Source organism: Zootoca vivipara, chromosome 2, assembly GCF_963506605.1.
Source record: "Zootoca vivipara chromosome 2, rZooViv1.1, whole genome shotgun sequence".
Taxonomy (NCBI): Eukaryota; Metazoa; Chordata; class Lepidosauria; order Squamata; family Lacertidae; genus Zootoca; species Zootoca vivipara.
The window spans coordinates 76125836-76143257 of NC_083277.1; the positions used below are offsets into that span (position 1 = coordinate 76125836).

The 17422-nt window shown below is 43.9% G+C and overlaps 2 protein-coding genes across 2 annotated transcripts in view; one reads left to right on the forward strand and one right to left on the reverse strand.

Moving 5' to 3' along the window:
• Positions 1 to 11288: 11288 nt before the first annotated feature.
• Positions 11289 to 15868, reverse strand: LOC118080279 (toll-like receptor 13). Its single transcript, XM_060271708.1, has one exon. It carries the CDS (start codon positions 15728 to 15730, stop codon positions 12791 to 12793), a length of 2940 nt encoding a protein of 979 aa, XP_060127691.1. The 5' UTR covers positions 15731 to 15868; the 3' UTR covers positions 11289 to 12790.
• Positions 15869 to 16453: 585 nt separating this feature from the next.
• ARHGEF37 (Rho guanine nucleotide exchange factor 37) overlaps positions 16454 to 17422 on the forward strand; it is a 47807-nt gene continuing 46838 nt past the window's right edge. Inside the window, exon 1 of the mRNA XM_035105244.2 lies at positions 16454 to 16690. The gene's annotated coding sequence lies outside the window, so the exon portion shown is untranslated. The remainder of the gene's footprint in view (positions 16691 to 17422) is intronic.

Genomic DNA, 17422 nt, shown 5'->3' on the forward strand with positions numbered 1-17422 from the left:
CCCGTTGCTCGGACCCAGCTCCTGCCATCCTAGCAGTTTGAAAGCACGTCAAAGTGCAAGTAGATAAATACAGCGGGAAGGTAAACAGCGTTTCCGTGTGCTGCTCTGGTTCGCCAGAAGTGGCTTAGTCATGCTGGCCACATGACCCGGAAGCAGTACGGCGGCTCCCTTGGCCAATAACGCGACATGAGCGCCGCAACCCCAGAGTTGGTCACGACTGGACCTAATGGTCAAGGGTCCCTTCTTTACCTTTACTGTAAGAACAGGGACACAGGTGGCGCTGTGGTCTAAACCACTGAGCCTAGGGCTTGCCGATCAGAAGGTCGGCGGTTCGAATCCCCGCCACGGTTGCTCGGTCCCTGCTTCTGCCAACCTAGCAGTTCAAAAGCACGTCAAAGTGCAAGTAGATAAATAGGTACCACTCCGACGGGAAGGTAAACGGCATTTGCGTGCACTGCTATGGTTTCGCCAGAAGCGTCTTAGTCATGCTGACCACATGACCTGGAAGCTGTCTGTGGACAAACACCTGCTCCCTCGGCCAATAGAGCAAGATGAGCGCACAACTCCAGAGTCGTCCACAACTGGACCTAATGGTCAGGGGTACCTTTACCTGGACCAGATGGGTATTTGGTCTGATTCAGCCAACGCTCTCTTGTGTTCAAATTGCATTACTCCCTTGGCATTCCAGGAAGTACAGCTGGGTGGAGGCTGCTGAATGCCTACTGTCACTTCCCACTGGCCACACTTTCCAGAATGGCTTGGCAGCGATGCAATGTGGCGTCATTCCCTTGGCATTTCAGTTAGTGCTGAAATGCGGCAACAGGAAACTGCAGTGTGCACTGCTGTGAGCTGGGCAGGCCTTTCTGAAAGTTTTTTTTCAAAAAAAAAAAAAACCCAAGGAAAATAATGGAAAACTCTTAGCCACCTTGTAAGGTTAACTAAGGTAAGTCGCAATGCCTTATAAATTTTGGGGAAATGTCTTTCCTCTAGTTTAGGACTCATCCACACCATCACATAAAATGTCTAAAAATCCACATTTTTCTTATCTGAATTGGTGCACTGTAGTCCAAAGCTGATCGCTTTGTACTTTCTTAATACAGTGGTACCTCTGGTTAAGAACTTAATTCGTTCTGGAGATCCGTTCTTAACCTGAAACTGTTATTAACCTGAAGCACCACTTTAGCTAATGAGGCCTCCTGCTACCGCCGGAGCACGATTTCTGTTCTCATCCGGAAGCAAAGTTCTTAACCCGAGGTACTATTTCTGGGTTAGCGGAGTCTGTAACCTGAAGCGTTTGTAACCCGAGGTACCACTGTACTTGGATCAAACTATCCTCCCTGTCCATACTTGTAGGTGTGTTTATTTCATGCTTTTCCTATTTGCCTGCCTCTAGCCCACCTCTGCACCCACCACCCCTTTTCCCTTGATCAAGTGAACAAACATGAATTTGTTTGCAAAGATCCCTCCTTCCTCTCCTCCTACCACAGAGCTGGCCATCAAACACATTGCCAAGAATTGGGAGGGCAGGAGGGGAGAGACAGGAGAGGAGCCCCATTCCACTCCCCTCTGGCTGCCTGTCAGAGCTGTTGGGGGATATCCTAAGTACTCGGGGTTGGAGGCTCACATCACAAAGGCAGATTGGCAGCATGCATTTAAAGGTTCTAGAATCCTTTCACTTTTGTTTGAGTCGGGGCCTCTCACTTTTTGAGAACTTACCAGTACCTCTTCTGACGCTCCCTCCTTTCAATTATTTCTCAGGTCCTGATCTCTACCTGGGCACTCTGAGCTGCTCAGCTGGTAGGAAAAAAAAAATCCAAATTGAGGGAAGGAAAGGTGTGGGAGGCAGTGAATGGAGGAGAACGTCATGTGGACAACAGAGAATTAATGGAGGTACAGGATGGTTACTAGCCACATTAAATGGCAATGTGAGCAAGCCCTTGGGGGGGGGGGGGCTTCTGCTGCAGGATTTCCTATTGTCCCCAACCCAAAGAATGGTTGGAAAAGAGTTCACCAACATGTTTGACTAAGCTCTAGAAAAGATACCACTGCCGGTATTGCTTGCATGTGGTGAGATTTTGAGCATAACAGTCAGAGATAGTGGGGGGATTTAGCACCTCCCCCCCTCACCTTTACATCACCTTCATCATTTCTCCAAACCTTAACATAGCCTTAAATGACTGCTTGCCAATAGATTAATTCAGGGGTGGGCAACCTAAGGCCCGTGGGCCAGATGTGGCCCAATCGCCTTCTAAATCCGGCCCGCAGACGGTCCGGGAATCAGCATGTTTTTACATGAGTAGAATGTGTCCTTTTATTTAAAATGCATCTCTGGGTTATTTGTGGGGCATAGGAATTTGTTCATGTATTTTTTTCAAAATATAGTCCGGCCCACCACATGGTCTGAGGCAGGGCCGTCTTGAGCAGATCGCGCGCCCTGGTGCTGAGGGGCGGAGATCGCTCCACCGCCCGCCCCGCCCTCGCAGGGCGCAATTGGTTTCCGCGCGGCTTTGCCACGCAGCGCCCTCTTTGCCAGGCCGGCGCCCAGCTTACCAGCCCCGCGCCATGGTGCACTGCGCCACCGGGGGTCTATGAAGAGCCGGCCCTGGTCTGAGGGACGGTGGACCGGCCCATGGCTGAAAAAGGTTGCTCACCCCTGGATTAATTGATACAACATTCCTAGTTAGCAAACCTGTATCTGCAGCACTTCAGGCTGCAGTTGGGGACTCAGGTGACTGAAATGCTCCTTCATACAAAATTTCCCCTCTCTATAAAATATTAGATGTCTGGGAGCACGTTTCCAACCTAGCCTCTTCATGCTAGTTTTCTATATATAGGGATTTATTTGTCTTGTTGTTTTTTACTGTGGAGGATTCCATCATATCAGCTCAACTGGAGTCTGAAGTAACTGCAGCACTGCCCAGACATGGCTTTATTACCTCAGCGAAAATAAATCCAGTTGAAACAAGTGATTCATATTCATGACAGGGTGGCCTACTGATCTCATCATAACTTGGCCGCTACTAACCTCAGGGCTGGAAGCAATAGTTTGCTTAAGTACAGGTAAGTGCAGTTTGGTTTCATGAGCAGATAGTAAAGAGTTCAGCTTTATCGCTGAGCTAACTAGTTTTTCAAAGCCATTTTCATTTTATTCCGTTTTCATTTTATTTCTCCCCATCCTTTACAACGTTGCTGTCTATATTCTCACAAGAAAACTGCAAGACGGATTCTGCGGAGACATATGGGTAGTTCAGATCAGCCACCTTCATGCATATAGCTAACCTCTTGTATGGTAACAAAATAAAAATAAAAATTCCTTCCAGTAGCACCTTAGAGACCAACTAAGTTTGTCACTGGTATGAGCTTTTGTGTGCATGCACACTTCTTCATGCACACGAAAGCTCATACCAATGACAAACTTAGTTGGTCTCTAAGGTGCTACTGGAAGAAAGAAAAAATATTTTGTTTCGACTACGCCAGACCAACACGGCTACCTACCTGTAACTAGAACTCTTGTGTGCTAGTGGCAAGAAGCAAGGTTTTTATTTACACGAGACAACCTTACAGTAACTTCATCATGCTTCTGACATCATCCACATCCTGCAGGGGTGCCAACTTGAATAAAATATTGTGGGGGGTCAAGCCCCAACCTGCATAATTAAATGACACTGTACACACACACCATTTGAATGGCAATGTCCATCAACTGGGGGGGGCAGCCCCCTCAAATATTTTATTGTTGGGGCCAAAGCCACCATGGCCCCTAAGAGTTGGCTCCTATGGCATCCTGTCAACATCCACAAAGTTCTTCCATATCCTAGTGAAAGGATCTGCTTATTTCCCCCCCCCCCCTCTAGAAGTAAGTCCTCATACCTGACAGAATTGTACTCCAAAGGATTCCCCGAAATGCAGGGAAAGTTTATGCTGGGGTGGTAAGCACATGGGCAGTGCTAAAAAGCAGTGGCCCAAAAGCTCTCCTGCAGAGCCTGGGTATCTCTTTGAATCCCAGCCTATACTTCTGCTCCCCCTTGGGAATTTCAAGCCAGCTTACTCAGGGCTGCCCACGATTTCCAATCTAAGCACTTCCCAGGTTCATATCCATAGCTTCCGAAACTCTACAGTGTCAGGTGTTCTCAGGTCTTTATTTAAGGCACTGCAGCAAATCCAGCTGAACTGGAACACACAGCAGGAAGTAGGTCATGCTTGCATGGAAGTTCTTCATTTTTCTTTCTTTTTGGCACTTTAGCACCAAAATAGAAACAAGAGCAAAGTGGCAGAGGGAAATTCTTCTGGCTCTGCAGAACACGATTGCTTCCCCGGACCCATGATTGTTTCTGCCTCCCATGCATCTCACTTAATTAGTAACCAGTTTGCATGGAAAGCCTGGTTAGCCAACGTCTATGGCTACTCTTAAATCTTTGGCTTCAGTTATATCTGCTGGATGATGAAAATATTTTTAAGCCTACCTATAACTGAGAAGCCAGCTTTTTTATATTTTAAAAAAAGAATTATTCATGTTTGCAAATACATAAGTGAGATTATTATGTATACAATACATAATATTATGTATATGTACAGGACACCACGGGGTGTGTGTGATACAGGGTCTTCAAGCTGAGACAGAAAATGCTCCTTTTTTCCAAGTTTGATTTAAAGCCTGGAGAAAAATGAAGAGTAATCAAGTACTGCTATATCCCTTCATATTGCTATGTCTTTTTACTGCTTTGGCAGCAGCCCAATTCTTTGCTAGCAGCTCCAGCTGGAATAACTTGTAATTTGCTGTAGCCCTGAATGTTGCTGTAACTCTGAATTTTATACAGTGCATATCCATGCATGCTTGTAGACCTGTCCCGTCATACTCTTGCAAGGTTATTGTTAGTTCCTGCCATGGGCATAGCCAGGATTTTTTGGGGGGGGCAGGACTTTGTTTGGTGGGGACAGACCTTTTATTAGTGGGGGCAGAACCGACGTGATTGGTCCAATAGTTATTTCTGTTGCTTTACTTGATGCTCCTTGCCCCCTCCCCTGTTGGCTACACCCATGGTTCCTGCATGGCTTTATTTAAAAAATAATAATTCCTTCAGTAGCACCTTAAAGACCAACTAAGTTTTTATTTTGGTATGAGCTTTCGTGTGCATGCACACTTTGTTAAAAAGTAAAGGCTCTTCTATGGATGGCTGCTCTAAGTTTTAATATCCTTGTTGTGTCTGATCATCTTAATCTGTTTAATGGGGGCTGGGTGTTTTTAATGTATGAATTTCCACCCTTTAGTTTTAATGGTTTTGTAGGTTGTACTGAGTTGCACTGGCAGGAAAAAGTAACTAATAAATATAGTAAATAATAAAAATATAGAACATCTGTTCGTGCACCTGTACTTCTTTTTAAATACCCTTATATGCTTCCCACTTAAATTTAGGCTTCCTTCCTCTTTGTACTTTGTCAGGTACTGTACATCAAGGAGGCTCAGGCCACGAGCCTAGCCACCCTTTCGTTGGAGTAAGAACCCTGCGGGACTTACTCCCAAGTCGACGTGACAGTTATAGGATTGCTTTGTTAGAGAGATTAATGTTAAGTGCCCGACTTCAGCTTTTTAAAAAATACATTGAGTTATATTTGGCACCTCAGATTGCCTGCTATTTTTGAGACTGCTTAATTCTTTCCTCGGATACATAATGGGCTGAATGTAGAATGGAAAGGTGGAGTCCCCCCCCCCTCAATTTCCTTAATACAGAACCACTTTATATTTCTTTGGCAGGTCTAGACCAATGTACTTTGATGTATCTTCACGTCCTTGATCAGCAACCAGCCTCTCTGGATTGCATTGGCAATATGCATGCCACACAGTTAACTTCTGCAGATGCTGGGAGTTATCAAATCAGCTGTTCTAATTTAGCAATGCACTGTGATGCTGGTAAGGATTTTCCAGCCCAACTATCCTGGTTGTCGTTTTTTATTTGTCCTTGCTTTTGCTCTCATCCTCAAGCAGTTTCTACCCTCCAGAGAATTGTTCGTTGCTGAGGAGGACTTGATATTTTTCATTTATTTGTACTTCCCCCCTGCTTCGCATGCGTGCTAGCTGCCCCTGATCTCCCCAAAGAAAGCTGGCACAAGAATGGAGTTTTAAGAGCCACCCAAAATGGCTTTTCAGCGATGGTTGTGATATCTCTGGTACATAATCTCCCATGATAGTTTTGTTGCTAAGTGAGGTGCTCTTTTGTCATAATACCCTCTTGTTCTTCTTTGGATTGCAATGTGCAAATGGTTTATGGCTAAGAAGCACACAAAGCACTTCTAGCTTTCTTTTATGGGTGCTTTTTATGAGATTTGAGCCGTTTGGAAGCTTGAGTCATGCCTACTTGGAGAATCAGGAAAAACAGGTCTCCACCTAGGTGCCTGCAAGTAGACCATATATGGGTATTAAAAAGCAAGCAGTGAACATTCTTGCTGCAGATTCACAATGTTGTATAATACTGCCACCTAATGGATACCTGAAATATTGTTTGAATGATTTCTGTTGATACACGGATAAGCAAAGGGATATAATTGCCAGGAAACCAGCCCTCCTTACCCCAAGTAACTTAAATCCTTATCTGGGGACTATAAAGAAATCCCTTCATCGCAACATTTTTGGAGTCAGTGTTGCAATATTAGTGAAGTGAATCTGAGAATGAATTCAAAATCAGTTTGGCAGAGAAGAGTTTTAAGCATTTGCGTGTGTGCTTCCCCCCCACGAATCAGCCCAGAGGACAAAGATCCACAGAATGTTGCTATGGATTGAATGAGCACAACACGTGGGGGGGAGTCCTTGAACCACATTCTTGTTCACACATGGATCACAGTCACCTGGTTCAGCAGTAAAGCAGTATTATCCACGCATAACCTTATATTTACAATACTGAAACACTTCTCGGGAACTGGCTTCCTTAAAACATTTCCTCCTTCATGCACTCGTATTCCCAGTACACCTCTGCATGCTTATGCAAACGTTTGAAATAACACTGGGATGATGTGGCCATGATTCTGATCTGCTGTGGAAATGTGGATATAAATTATGCTCAGGCCCTCCAAGTGTCCCTACATTCCAGGAGCAGTCTCGGATTTACAGAAGCCATCCCTGTTTCTGATTTGATCCTGGAATGTCCCACTTTTCATTAGGATGCCCCTATTTCCACCGAAGAAATGTTGGAGGGAGTTATGCGACCTTTGATCCAAGGAGAGAAGTAGCTATACAACCTTTAGAAGATATCTGAAGGCAGCTCCTGTATAAATGTTTGATGTTTATTATGTTTTTATATATTTTGGAAGCCACCCAGTCAGATGGGCAGGGTATAAACATAAACATGATGATGATGATGAAATAGGACGTCCCTATTTTAATCAGAGAAATGTTGCAGGGTAGGATTATGCTTCCTGAATTGTTTATCAGTGAGCAGGTGCATGAGCATATTGCTATTTGCAGAATGCCATTGGGATGCTATACCTTGAGAGGTAAGCAACAAAAGAGAAGTCACCATTCACTGATTTCGGCGAAATAACAATAATTGGCTATTACTTTCTACCTGTCTCACAGTGGATCTCTTTGTGTGTGTGTGTGTGTGTGTGTGTGTGTGCATTGTTGCAGCCAGTGGCGTCGCAATGGGGGGGGCAGGGGCTGTGCGCTCCCGGTGCCACGTCTCCGGGGGATGACAAGGCGGCACCCCACGGCCTTGGATCCTGGCACCGCGCCGCCGGCAAACAGCTATGTAACACGCTTGTGCGGCGTCGCTACGTACGCCGCATGCGTCATATGTAGTGACGCCACACATGCTCGCTACGTACCGGTAGTGACGCCACACCCCCGGGTGCTCAAGTGGCTTCCTCCGCGCACTGATTGTAGCAAACACAGGGCTCCTATGATTTGGTCCACCAACAGCAGAAGGAGTTGAGTGGTAATTTCTCCTGTCTCTTAATTTTGGGGCCCTCCTTAATGAGCAATATACAGCTGGGACCTCGCTCCCCCACCCCCCAACCCACACAAAGAAAAAGGAAAGGAACCCGGAATTCCTGCCCTTGGAGCCTTTCTATGGCTCCCCTTTGGCATCAGTTTCCTATGTACAGTCCACACATGTGACCAATGGACCTACCTTCAAGTCATCATTGGCTTCTGACTTATGTCAGTGGTCATATATTGCTCCAGTTGATCTGCTGACTCCTGGAACTTTGCCATACAGAACCCTCAAGGAGATTTCCAAAGAACCTTAATGTAACACACACTCACCTCTGTGGGAATATGTTAGAGGTGGTGGTGGTGGTGGTGGGATCTGTGTATCCCAAAATATTAGCCTTGAATCTGTCCTCCTAGCTGTTTGTTTTGGGGAAAAAATCAGGAAAGTGATAAATCTGTCACCCAATAAAACATCTTCCTTGCTTCCTTGGGAGCCCCAGTACACTCCCAGCTGCAATTCAATTATTTCTGCCAATTGACTGGGATTTTTCATGCTTTGGTCATTCTGTCTATTATATAGCCAAATATGTCCAAACCTCTGCTGTATCACTCAGAGGTCTGCAATGAGCCTAACAGAGCAAGCGGCCTACCATCTTTATAGTACAGCACTGGCAGCAGAGAGGAGAAACACACAATAATTATGTCTGCTTAGCACCAACAAAAGAAGGGACTTCCAGGTTTGGGCTGGCTCTTTATTTCCTCTCTAGACCATGGTGCTGCTTAAGATATTTATCACTAAGTTTGCAATGACAGATTCAAATCCCTGCTAAACCCTTGGGTCAAAAGCCACAGAAATCATGGAATCACAGAATCGTAGAATTGGAAGGGACCCCCTAGGGTCATCTAGTTCAACCCCCTGCAATGCAGGAACCTCAAATTGTATTTGTCATTCTCCCTTAAAGCAGCTCAAATGTAACTAAAGAAAAAGTGGCAACTGTGTGCTTTCTTCATGTTTGCACAGTTTTGAACATTTTTAAGTAGTTTATTTCACTTCTTCTTAAGGAAAAAAAAGATTGGGCACCCAGCGCTGCTGTTCCGCTTGCACAAGAGACTTTCACTTGCACAGCAGAACTTCCCTTCTTCTTCACTGCAGTGTGCGCCCCCACGCCCAGAACCAACCCTCTGGAACAGCTTTTGGGGACTTGCAAGGAGAGGAGAGGAAGGGGGAATCCTGTTGCATGAGCAGAACCCTGCTCACACAGCATTCACTACAACCCAGTATTTTTTTAAGACGAGTGCCTTTCTGCTGTACTGGGTTGGTGTTCATAGAGGCCTTTAAAATGCAGTAATACATCAAAAGTGGGGTGAACCAAAGCAACTTTGCTGCCTGTGCCAAAGTCAGAACACTTCCTTTGGATGTATGCTTGTGTTTTCTTTCTTGTGAAGGATGCGCATTTCCCATCAGACACACTGGAGCACATCGCTCCTGCGTGTCTTTGTTCAAAGGTGAGAGACAGCTTTCCTCTTGCAGCAAAACCAGCTAGTCTACTCTTGTGTCCTAGGCGGAATACTGTACATTACGTCTGCTCAGTGCTTTTTTTCTTTTTAAAAAATGTTTAGGGGTACTCTCATTCCATCTGAGACTCAGGAAACACCGTGACAGGAATTGAGGCCGCCATCAGGGGTAGCAACGGAACTGACGATTCACCGTGCTGGAGAAGAAACTTTTTTTTCGTTTCTTCTCACGTTACATTCACAAAATGTTTAGGGGTATGTGTACCCCCAGAAAAAAAGCACTGCGTCTGCTAGCCCAGCACCAAGAGCCTCCCAGCTGTTGCCTTGCTATGGCCACCAAATTGTACAGCGTCTCTGCTCTGATTTCTAAGTTTCACATTTTGGAGCTGGCATAATAGGGTGAGATAATTCCCAGTGCCACTGCAGGAACCTTAAAAAACACCACCACCATGCACATGCTTTTGCATGTGGGACCTTGTGTTTCCCATGCTGCTTGCAGCTGGGTAGTTCTCTATAAAATTAGCTCTGGGTGACTGGATTCACAGACTTTGCAGGATATTGCTTTCAGGACACCCATTCTGTGCTAGCATGCGCAAACAACCTCTCCATTGCCCCCTCCCCCTTGCCATGCCGTTATGTCAGCACTCTGCCCTTTATACAAGGGCACAGCCCCTGCTAATAGCTTCAATTCTGAAGTAGATCTGTGGCTTTCCTGTGACCTTGGCTGGTGCATTAATACGGGAGACAGGATCTTGTTTATGAGGCTACTTTAGAGCTGCCTGTTGTGTTTTTGGCTGCAGATGAAGAGAAGGGGTTATGCTGTTAGAAGTCAAATGGTACACAGTGAAATGTAGGGGCAGAATTCAGAGTTAGCTAAATAGTAAATGATGGACTTCAAAATTTGCAGATCTCCATATTTTTCAGTGCAGTCCTGCAATCGACTAATGTGTACAAAGTTTGCACATGTTCCATATATTAGTGGAAATAACATTATGTTTAGGGAAATGGCTTGCCAAATAGGAGAATACTAGGCAATATCACATCAAAAAATGTGACCATTAGAAATGCGCACTAGAATGCTGACAAATTTTCATGAGGATGTAAAAATAATAATATACTGTTGTGGAAATGTGGCAACCGGCTTTAAGATTGGAAAAATGAGAAACAGAATGAATCTAAAACTGTGTTTGAATGTCCTGCCCTCTGGTGATTTCTAGGATTCCCTCATGCCTGTCAGTTGTAGTGCATGTTGCGCCAGAGATTCCCATTATGGTCTGCCCCAGCCCATAGTTTGGGAGTCATGTCTTTAAGGAAACAGACAAAGAGGCTCAAAACTTTTAAAATGCAGCACAAGTTAAACAGAAAGCATTACACAGAAATGAAACTGGTAAAAGTTAATATGAAACAGCAAAATCATTCAGCAGCAGCAGTTGTTATTACCTGCCCTTCCCCCAGCAGGTCCCAGGGTGGGTTGCAACAATTTAAAATTCAATATTAAAAAGAGTTGAAACAAATTACAGATACAGGAAGAGGGTGGGTGCTGAAAACACGTTCTGTATCTCAAGTGTCAGAGGCCAAGATAAAGTAGTGCATCTTCAGCATAGATAGTTTTCAAACTATATAATGACTGTGCCAGATGCACCTTTGTGGGAAGAAGGGGTCCCTACTTGAACAACATATGGGGGGAGAGGTAAGCCCCGTCCCGCATAATCAATCACATGATGGGCCACACCCACACTATTTGAATGGCAATGTCCATCAACCTTGGGGGGCGGCCCCCTCAAATATTTTATTGGGGGGGGCTGAAGGGACCTTGGCCCCCTAGGAGTTGGCTCCTATGGTGCGAGGAGAATTCCATAGACCAGGAGCTGTGCAATCAGCTTGAATTTATTCCCAAAGCACCTTGAAATAAGTGCTTTGTAGTGCATATGGTTCAACTAGACCTATTTTCTGCCCCCAGAAACAACAGATCATATGCTATATATATACCCAAATAAGCAGAAAGTCGCATGAGTTTTTTTACCCTTCTTTTATCCCTGCTGATTAGGAATTATTGTTAGATCCAAATAGGTAACTTTTATGACTCTTAGCCAAAGTTTCTTTTTCCAATCAATATTGCCACCCCCCTTGTTTTGGAAGACCCCAGAGCATAGGTTTAGTTGCCTAACCATTTGCCCTTGAGATGTTTTACCTTTCTACGCCCCGCTTGCATCTTTTGTATCACAATTACATCTGGATGTTCCTTTTTCAGGATTGCTTCTACTCTAGAGCGCTTCATGATGGATCCCATGCAATTATCTTTAAAGCAGGCGGCACTATTGCCATAGCTGGGGGGAAATGACACTCACCTGAGATGACAAGAGGAGGGAAGGAGAACATGGTAGTATGCTTGAGAATTAATTGCGCGGCACATTCATCTCTCAACAGAAGAGAACAACAAGAACAGCAGCAGACTTTGGTAAATAAAGGTGCATGCAGCCAAATATTTTTGAAGATATAACTTTAGTAAAAGGTTTATAAAAAGCTGAAGTATATGCCCTTCTGTAGATCATAATGCCGTACAGGAACAGAAAGTATTTTGTTAATTTTATCTTGGCATTGTCATGCTGGCTGGCAATGTGATTCTTTTGTAACAAGTTCCCATTTTATTCTACTTTCAATCTTTCGTGAGTATCTGTGGGTGGGTCTCCTTTTAGAACAAAATATGGTCTTGGAACATATGGTATGATGGCAGTTTAGGAGTGTCATTGTTTCAATATTATTTACCCACCACCTACAGTCGCCAGACTATTGCTACACATGTCCTTTCCTCGCCTGCCCGTCCAGAGATGTGGAGGTTTACTCAGAAGTAAGTCCCACTGTGTTCATGGGGATTACACTCAGATGCACAGGATTCATAGCTGTCAAGTTTTCCCTTTTCTTGCGAGGAAGCCTATTCAGCATAAGGGAATTTCCCTTAAAAAAAGGAAGAACTTGACAGCTATGACAGGGTTGCAGCATGTAATCCTATGCAAACTACATGGGAGTAAGACCATTGAACATAGTAGCAATTGCTTCTAAGTAAGTATGCATAGGATCAGATTGCAAGTTTGGATTTGCAGGAATCTAGTATCCTGCCCTCACCACCACTGAATGTCACGCTCTCCAACTATATTTTCCCCCACATCTATTATTCCATGGAAAAAAAGTTTCATCGCAACTGGCCCTGTAAAACATACCTGATGGGGACAGAATGGTGGCTTGTCAGTGTCAGTGGCTATTGTTGTGATCTGTTTGTAATGCCACTGTATAAAGTGTTGTGCCGAATGAGGCATAATATACATAGAAGGCATTTCCCCCCACAGAATACTTCCTTTATGGCACTTCATCCGGAGCAAATCTAGGCAAAATGGGGTGTTCCTCTTCTTTTCCTTCACCTGTCTTCATAGCCATATCGAGCTTTTGCCAAAACAATGCAACTTCCTTCTCATCCTGGGGCCATTTGAGGTATGTCTTCTTCCTAATAAGTTTTCTCATTCTGTGGTAGGGTGATAGGTACTCACTAGGAATGTCCTCCAGAAAAATGAGAATCAAGACATCCTTGTTTTCATCAAAAAGGCGAAAGCTGGCCACCTGAATCTCCTTGGAGCACCACTCACTTTCCAGGTAGTGGCGACTTATGATACAAATGGTTTTCCTGCTTGCGTAGATGTTGTTTACAATATTTTCCAGGATGGACCGTCCTGGCTCAAAGTCTCGGTGATGAAGACAGAGCTTCCAATGATACTGGTTTTCCAGCACTGGCAGGAGGTCATTTATCACCCACTCTTCATTGTGTGTGTTGTAAGAAAGGAAAGCGTCATAAGCATAACCCATGGCTCGCTTCTTCCTTTTTTCCCTCTTGTCAATGAAGTACGCAAGTAGTAGGTGGTAACTGTAGATCATGTGCAACCTCCACTGATAAATGAAGCAGACGAGCATCAGTAAAATAGCTGCAGATGTGTTTGTGATATACAGGATAAAGCCAAAGTCAATGATGCAAGAAGACGTCTCAAAGGTCCACAATTTCTGCCCCTTTTGTGCTGAAGGGGAAGCACAGATATATTGGTAGAAATGGAGCACCTGAGTTTTGGGATCCTTTAGTGACCAGTTGAGGAACATTTCATTACTACAGGAACAGGCAAACGTATTTTGCCTGAGATCTAGAAAAAGAAGGGCAGGCAAAGCTCTTATTTGTTCTTTTGTGATAACATCTATTTGGTTTCCAGCTCCTCTGAAAAGAGTTAACTTGGAAAGGTTGCCATGGGAAACAAAGCTGAGTGAATTTAGTCCATTTTTATTGAGGTGCAGCTCCGTCAGGTTTGGTACAGGCCAGAAGAGCATATTGCTAACATTGTTAAGAGAATTATCACTCAAATCAAGCTCTTCAAGCGTAGGGGTGTATTCAAAAGTCTTGGGATCCAAAAAAGATATTGCCAAGTTGCCTGCATGGATTTGCACAATGGACTCCAGTCCTTGTAAGAAGTTAACTGGAAAATGTTCAAGTCCGTTATGACGTTGGCTGTTTACATTAAATTTCTTTAAGGACTTCAGCAGTTTAAAGGGAGGATTGGCAAGCATTTTGGAGGACTTGTAACTGATATAATTGTTAAAAAGGTCTAGGTCTACTAAAGAGCTTAAACCTTGAAATAGCCCTTCCTGGAAAGTGTCTTTGCTGATCTTGTTGCTACCAAGAACAAGGCTCTGCAGGTTACTCAAACCTTCAAAGGCTCCAGGTTCTATAGCAGCAATCTGATTGTCTGCCAGGTTAAGAACCAGCAGAGAAGTAAGATTCTTAAAAACGTCTTTTGTTATCGAATCCAGTTTATTTTGCCTTAGTATCAGGGTTTCCAGATTCTTTAAGCTTCCTGGGAAAGGTTCATTGATTTCTGTCAAAATATTTATTTCAAGATGCAGTTCTTGCAAGCTGTGCAGGTCACCGAAGATATTTGAATGGACATGAGAGATACGGTTTCCAGTGGCATAGAGACTCTTCAAATTATTTAGATGGGCAAAGTCATCTGGAAGAATTCTATAGATTTTGTTAAAACTAAGATCCAGGCATTCTAATGATGCCATGTTAGAGGTAGCGTTTGGCACCATTGTGAACTCGTTGTTTGCCAAAGAAAGAAGTTTCAAAGAATGCAAGGACTGAAACAGTGTCATTGGCAGCACTTTCAGCTTGTTAAATGCCATATTCAGGTACCTTAGATGTGTGCAGTTTTCAAAGGCTCCTTCATTAACACTTGTGAACGAATTGTGCTGTAAGTTAAGAGTCTCAACATTTCCATGGCTTAGACATACCTGCTCTATGAGTCCATCTGACTCAGTCAGGTGTAACTGGTTTAGGTGGATAGCCTCTAGCCAGGTGCAATTGATCATTTGGATCACCTCTGAGATAGCTGATGGCTTCATAGCTATACCTCCTAAAAATAATGTCTTTAAGCCTTTTAAGAAGCAAGGGTCTTGTATCAACCATATAATGGAGATCTTAGGGATAGAGAAGGATAAATCAAGTGAAGAAAGGCTTTGTAAAACTGAGGTTGTAACATCAATGAGAGAAATTGGGTTGTGAGATGCATCCAGTTCACGAAGCTGCTCAGGTACACTAATGATCTGTTCGGTTGAGAAATTCTGCAGACCATTGTCTTTGATGTGCAGTTCCTCCAAGGATTCCACTTTAAACACAGCATGCATAGCATTCATGGTATACAATCTGTTTGAAGATAAATCCATTACCTTTAATTTCTCCAAATGGGCAAAGGCATAAGGTTCAATCTTGAGTATTTGATTGTTGCCAAGCATCAAGATCCTGAGATTTGTAAGCCCATCAAACATGGAGCTGGAGAGAAGAGTCAGTTGGTTTGCAGTGAGGTTCAAGAACTCCAGGCAGCTTGTGTGTATGAAAGCACCTCCTTCGATGTGTTCTATTTTGTTCTGAGAAATGTTCAGAACTTGAAGGTGACTCAAGTTTCTGAAGTCAGTCCTCCCCAGACTTCTAATTTTATTCTCAGACAAGTCCAACGCATCAACTTTGCCAGGTAGGTGGGTTGGGACGTTTTTCAAGTTCCTGTTGTAGCACAGAACTTTTGTTCTGTTCCCCCAGATTTCATGCACCTCACATTTCTCAAATGAGTAAGGTGTCACCCTTTGGTCTTGGCTGAATAAAAGGAGCAGGGTTGATAGAAGCCTCAGGGAAAACATCCTCCTTGTTGTATATCTGCTCCCAGTGAGTTTGAGAGCAAAATGGGTTAATTGACACTGAAATATGTGCATTGCTGCATCGGAAATTCAGCTACTTACAAAATGAGAAGAAAAGTTCCAAATGCGGAACATGAAAGTGCTGGATCATGGAGATGTGTATAGGAAGAAAACAGAACTGGTATGACTAACTAGTTTCAATGCCTTACTATAATTCAGTCGAAGCATGTACAACTGAATCATAGAATCATAGAGTTGGAAGGGACCACGAGGATCATCTAGTCCAACCCCCTGCAGTGCAGGAATCTTTTGCCCAAGGTGGGGTTCAAACCCACAACCCTGACATTAAGAGTCTCATGCTCTAACACAGGCATCCCCAAACTTTGGCCCTCCATATGTTTTGGCCTACAACTCCCATGATTCCTAGCTAACAGGACCAGTGGTCAGGGAAGATGGGAATTGTAGTCCAAAACATCTGGAGGGCCAAAGTTTGGGGATGCCTGCTCTAGCAATTGTTGTTGTTTCCTTGTTTGCCAGAGCAATTTGTTTTACACATTTCTTAGTTGCTTGATGCTGTCATCATATGTAGATATGTGGTGCAAACCTATGCATGCCTTCTCAAAATCAAGTTCTTGAGTTCAGTGGGGTTTCCTCCAAACAAGTGTGTATAGCATTCTAACCCAAGCGAAACATTTGGTTTAAGGTGCACCTTCTCAGCAAGAAGCAATCATTTGCATGTACGGCAGGGACACAGCCTCTTAGGATCCACACGTAAACATCTTTCAATTGCATCAGCACAGGTGAGGGAATGTTTCCAGCAGAGCTTGTGCTCAAACAGGCTCAGCAAGATTTTCTCTCTCTCCTTCATAATGCCTTCTTTGCAAGCCTTCCATTCCAGACTTTTCAGCCAATCAGTCTCCGGGAGTCGCTCTCAGTTTGAAGTATCTGATCTCTGAGACTGACCTCTTAGCAAATGTGGAGCAAAACATGGATGGTTAAACAGTGAAGATAACAGAAAAGAAGAGCAGAACTAAGGTAAGCATCTGCTGATATTTGTGTTTTCAAAGCTTTGGCTGTAAATAAAATGCTCCAAAGGCGCTTCCAGACTGGTGCTTTTTTTGGGTTGGATTCAGTCACATACCAGCAAACTGAGGCTGTGTAGTAAAGTCTGACTGGGAGCTTTTGCACAACAAACCTGTTTCCCCCTAAAGATGGGATTTTTTTTGCAATAAGGAAAGTGATGGGAGATGCACTCAAAAGTGTGGGATGACGTCATCTAACGTCCCTGCAAACAAATCAGAATGAATGCTCAATAAGCAGGTTATCTGGAATTGACCCAAATTTGTGACACGTCGTGATGGAAATATTGACAGCTGCACAAATTAGAGGTAGGGGTGAAATAATGTTTGTCAGGATCCAAGTTGAAGACAGGGATGTTCTATTAGTTCATTGCATTTCTTAAAACCTATTGAAGTTTGCCCCAACCACATTTTACCTTTTGCAGAATAGTCCTCTACGGTTGATTCAACACCAGTGGTGTATCAGCCAGACATAAGGCCATGTTGTGTATTCTGCAAAATGTTCTTGACACCATTACTGGTGGGCTTGTTCTGCTTCAGTTTGTTCTTTGATAGTTTTGTGATGCTATCACACTATTGCTGTGTGAAGCGGCTATTGTACAGCGAAACTGGGACGAAAATAAGCCAAAACTTTTGCAGTGCAGGATTTCAACAGGAAATTATGGGATATGTACTGACTGGAAATGAA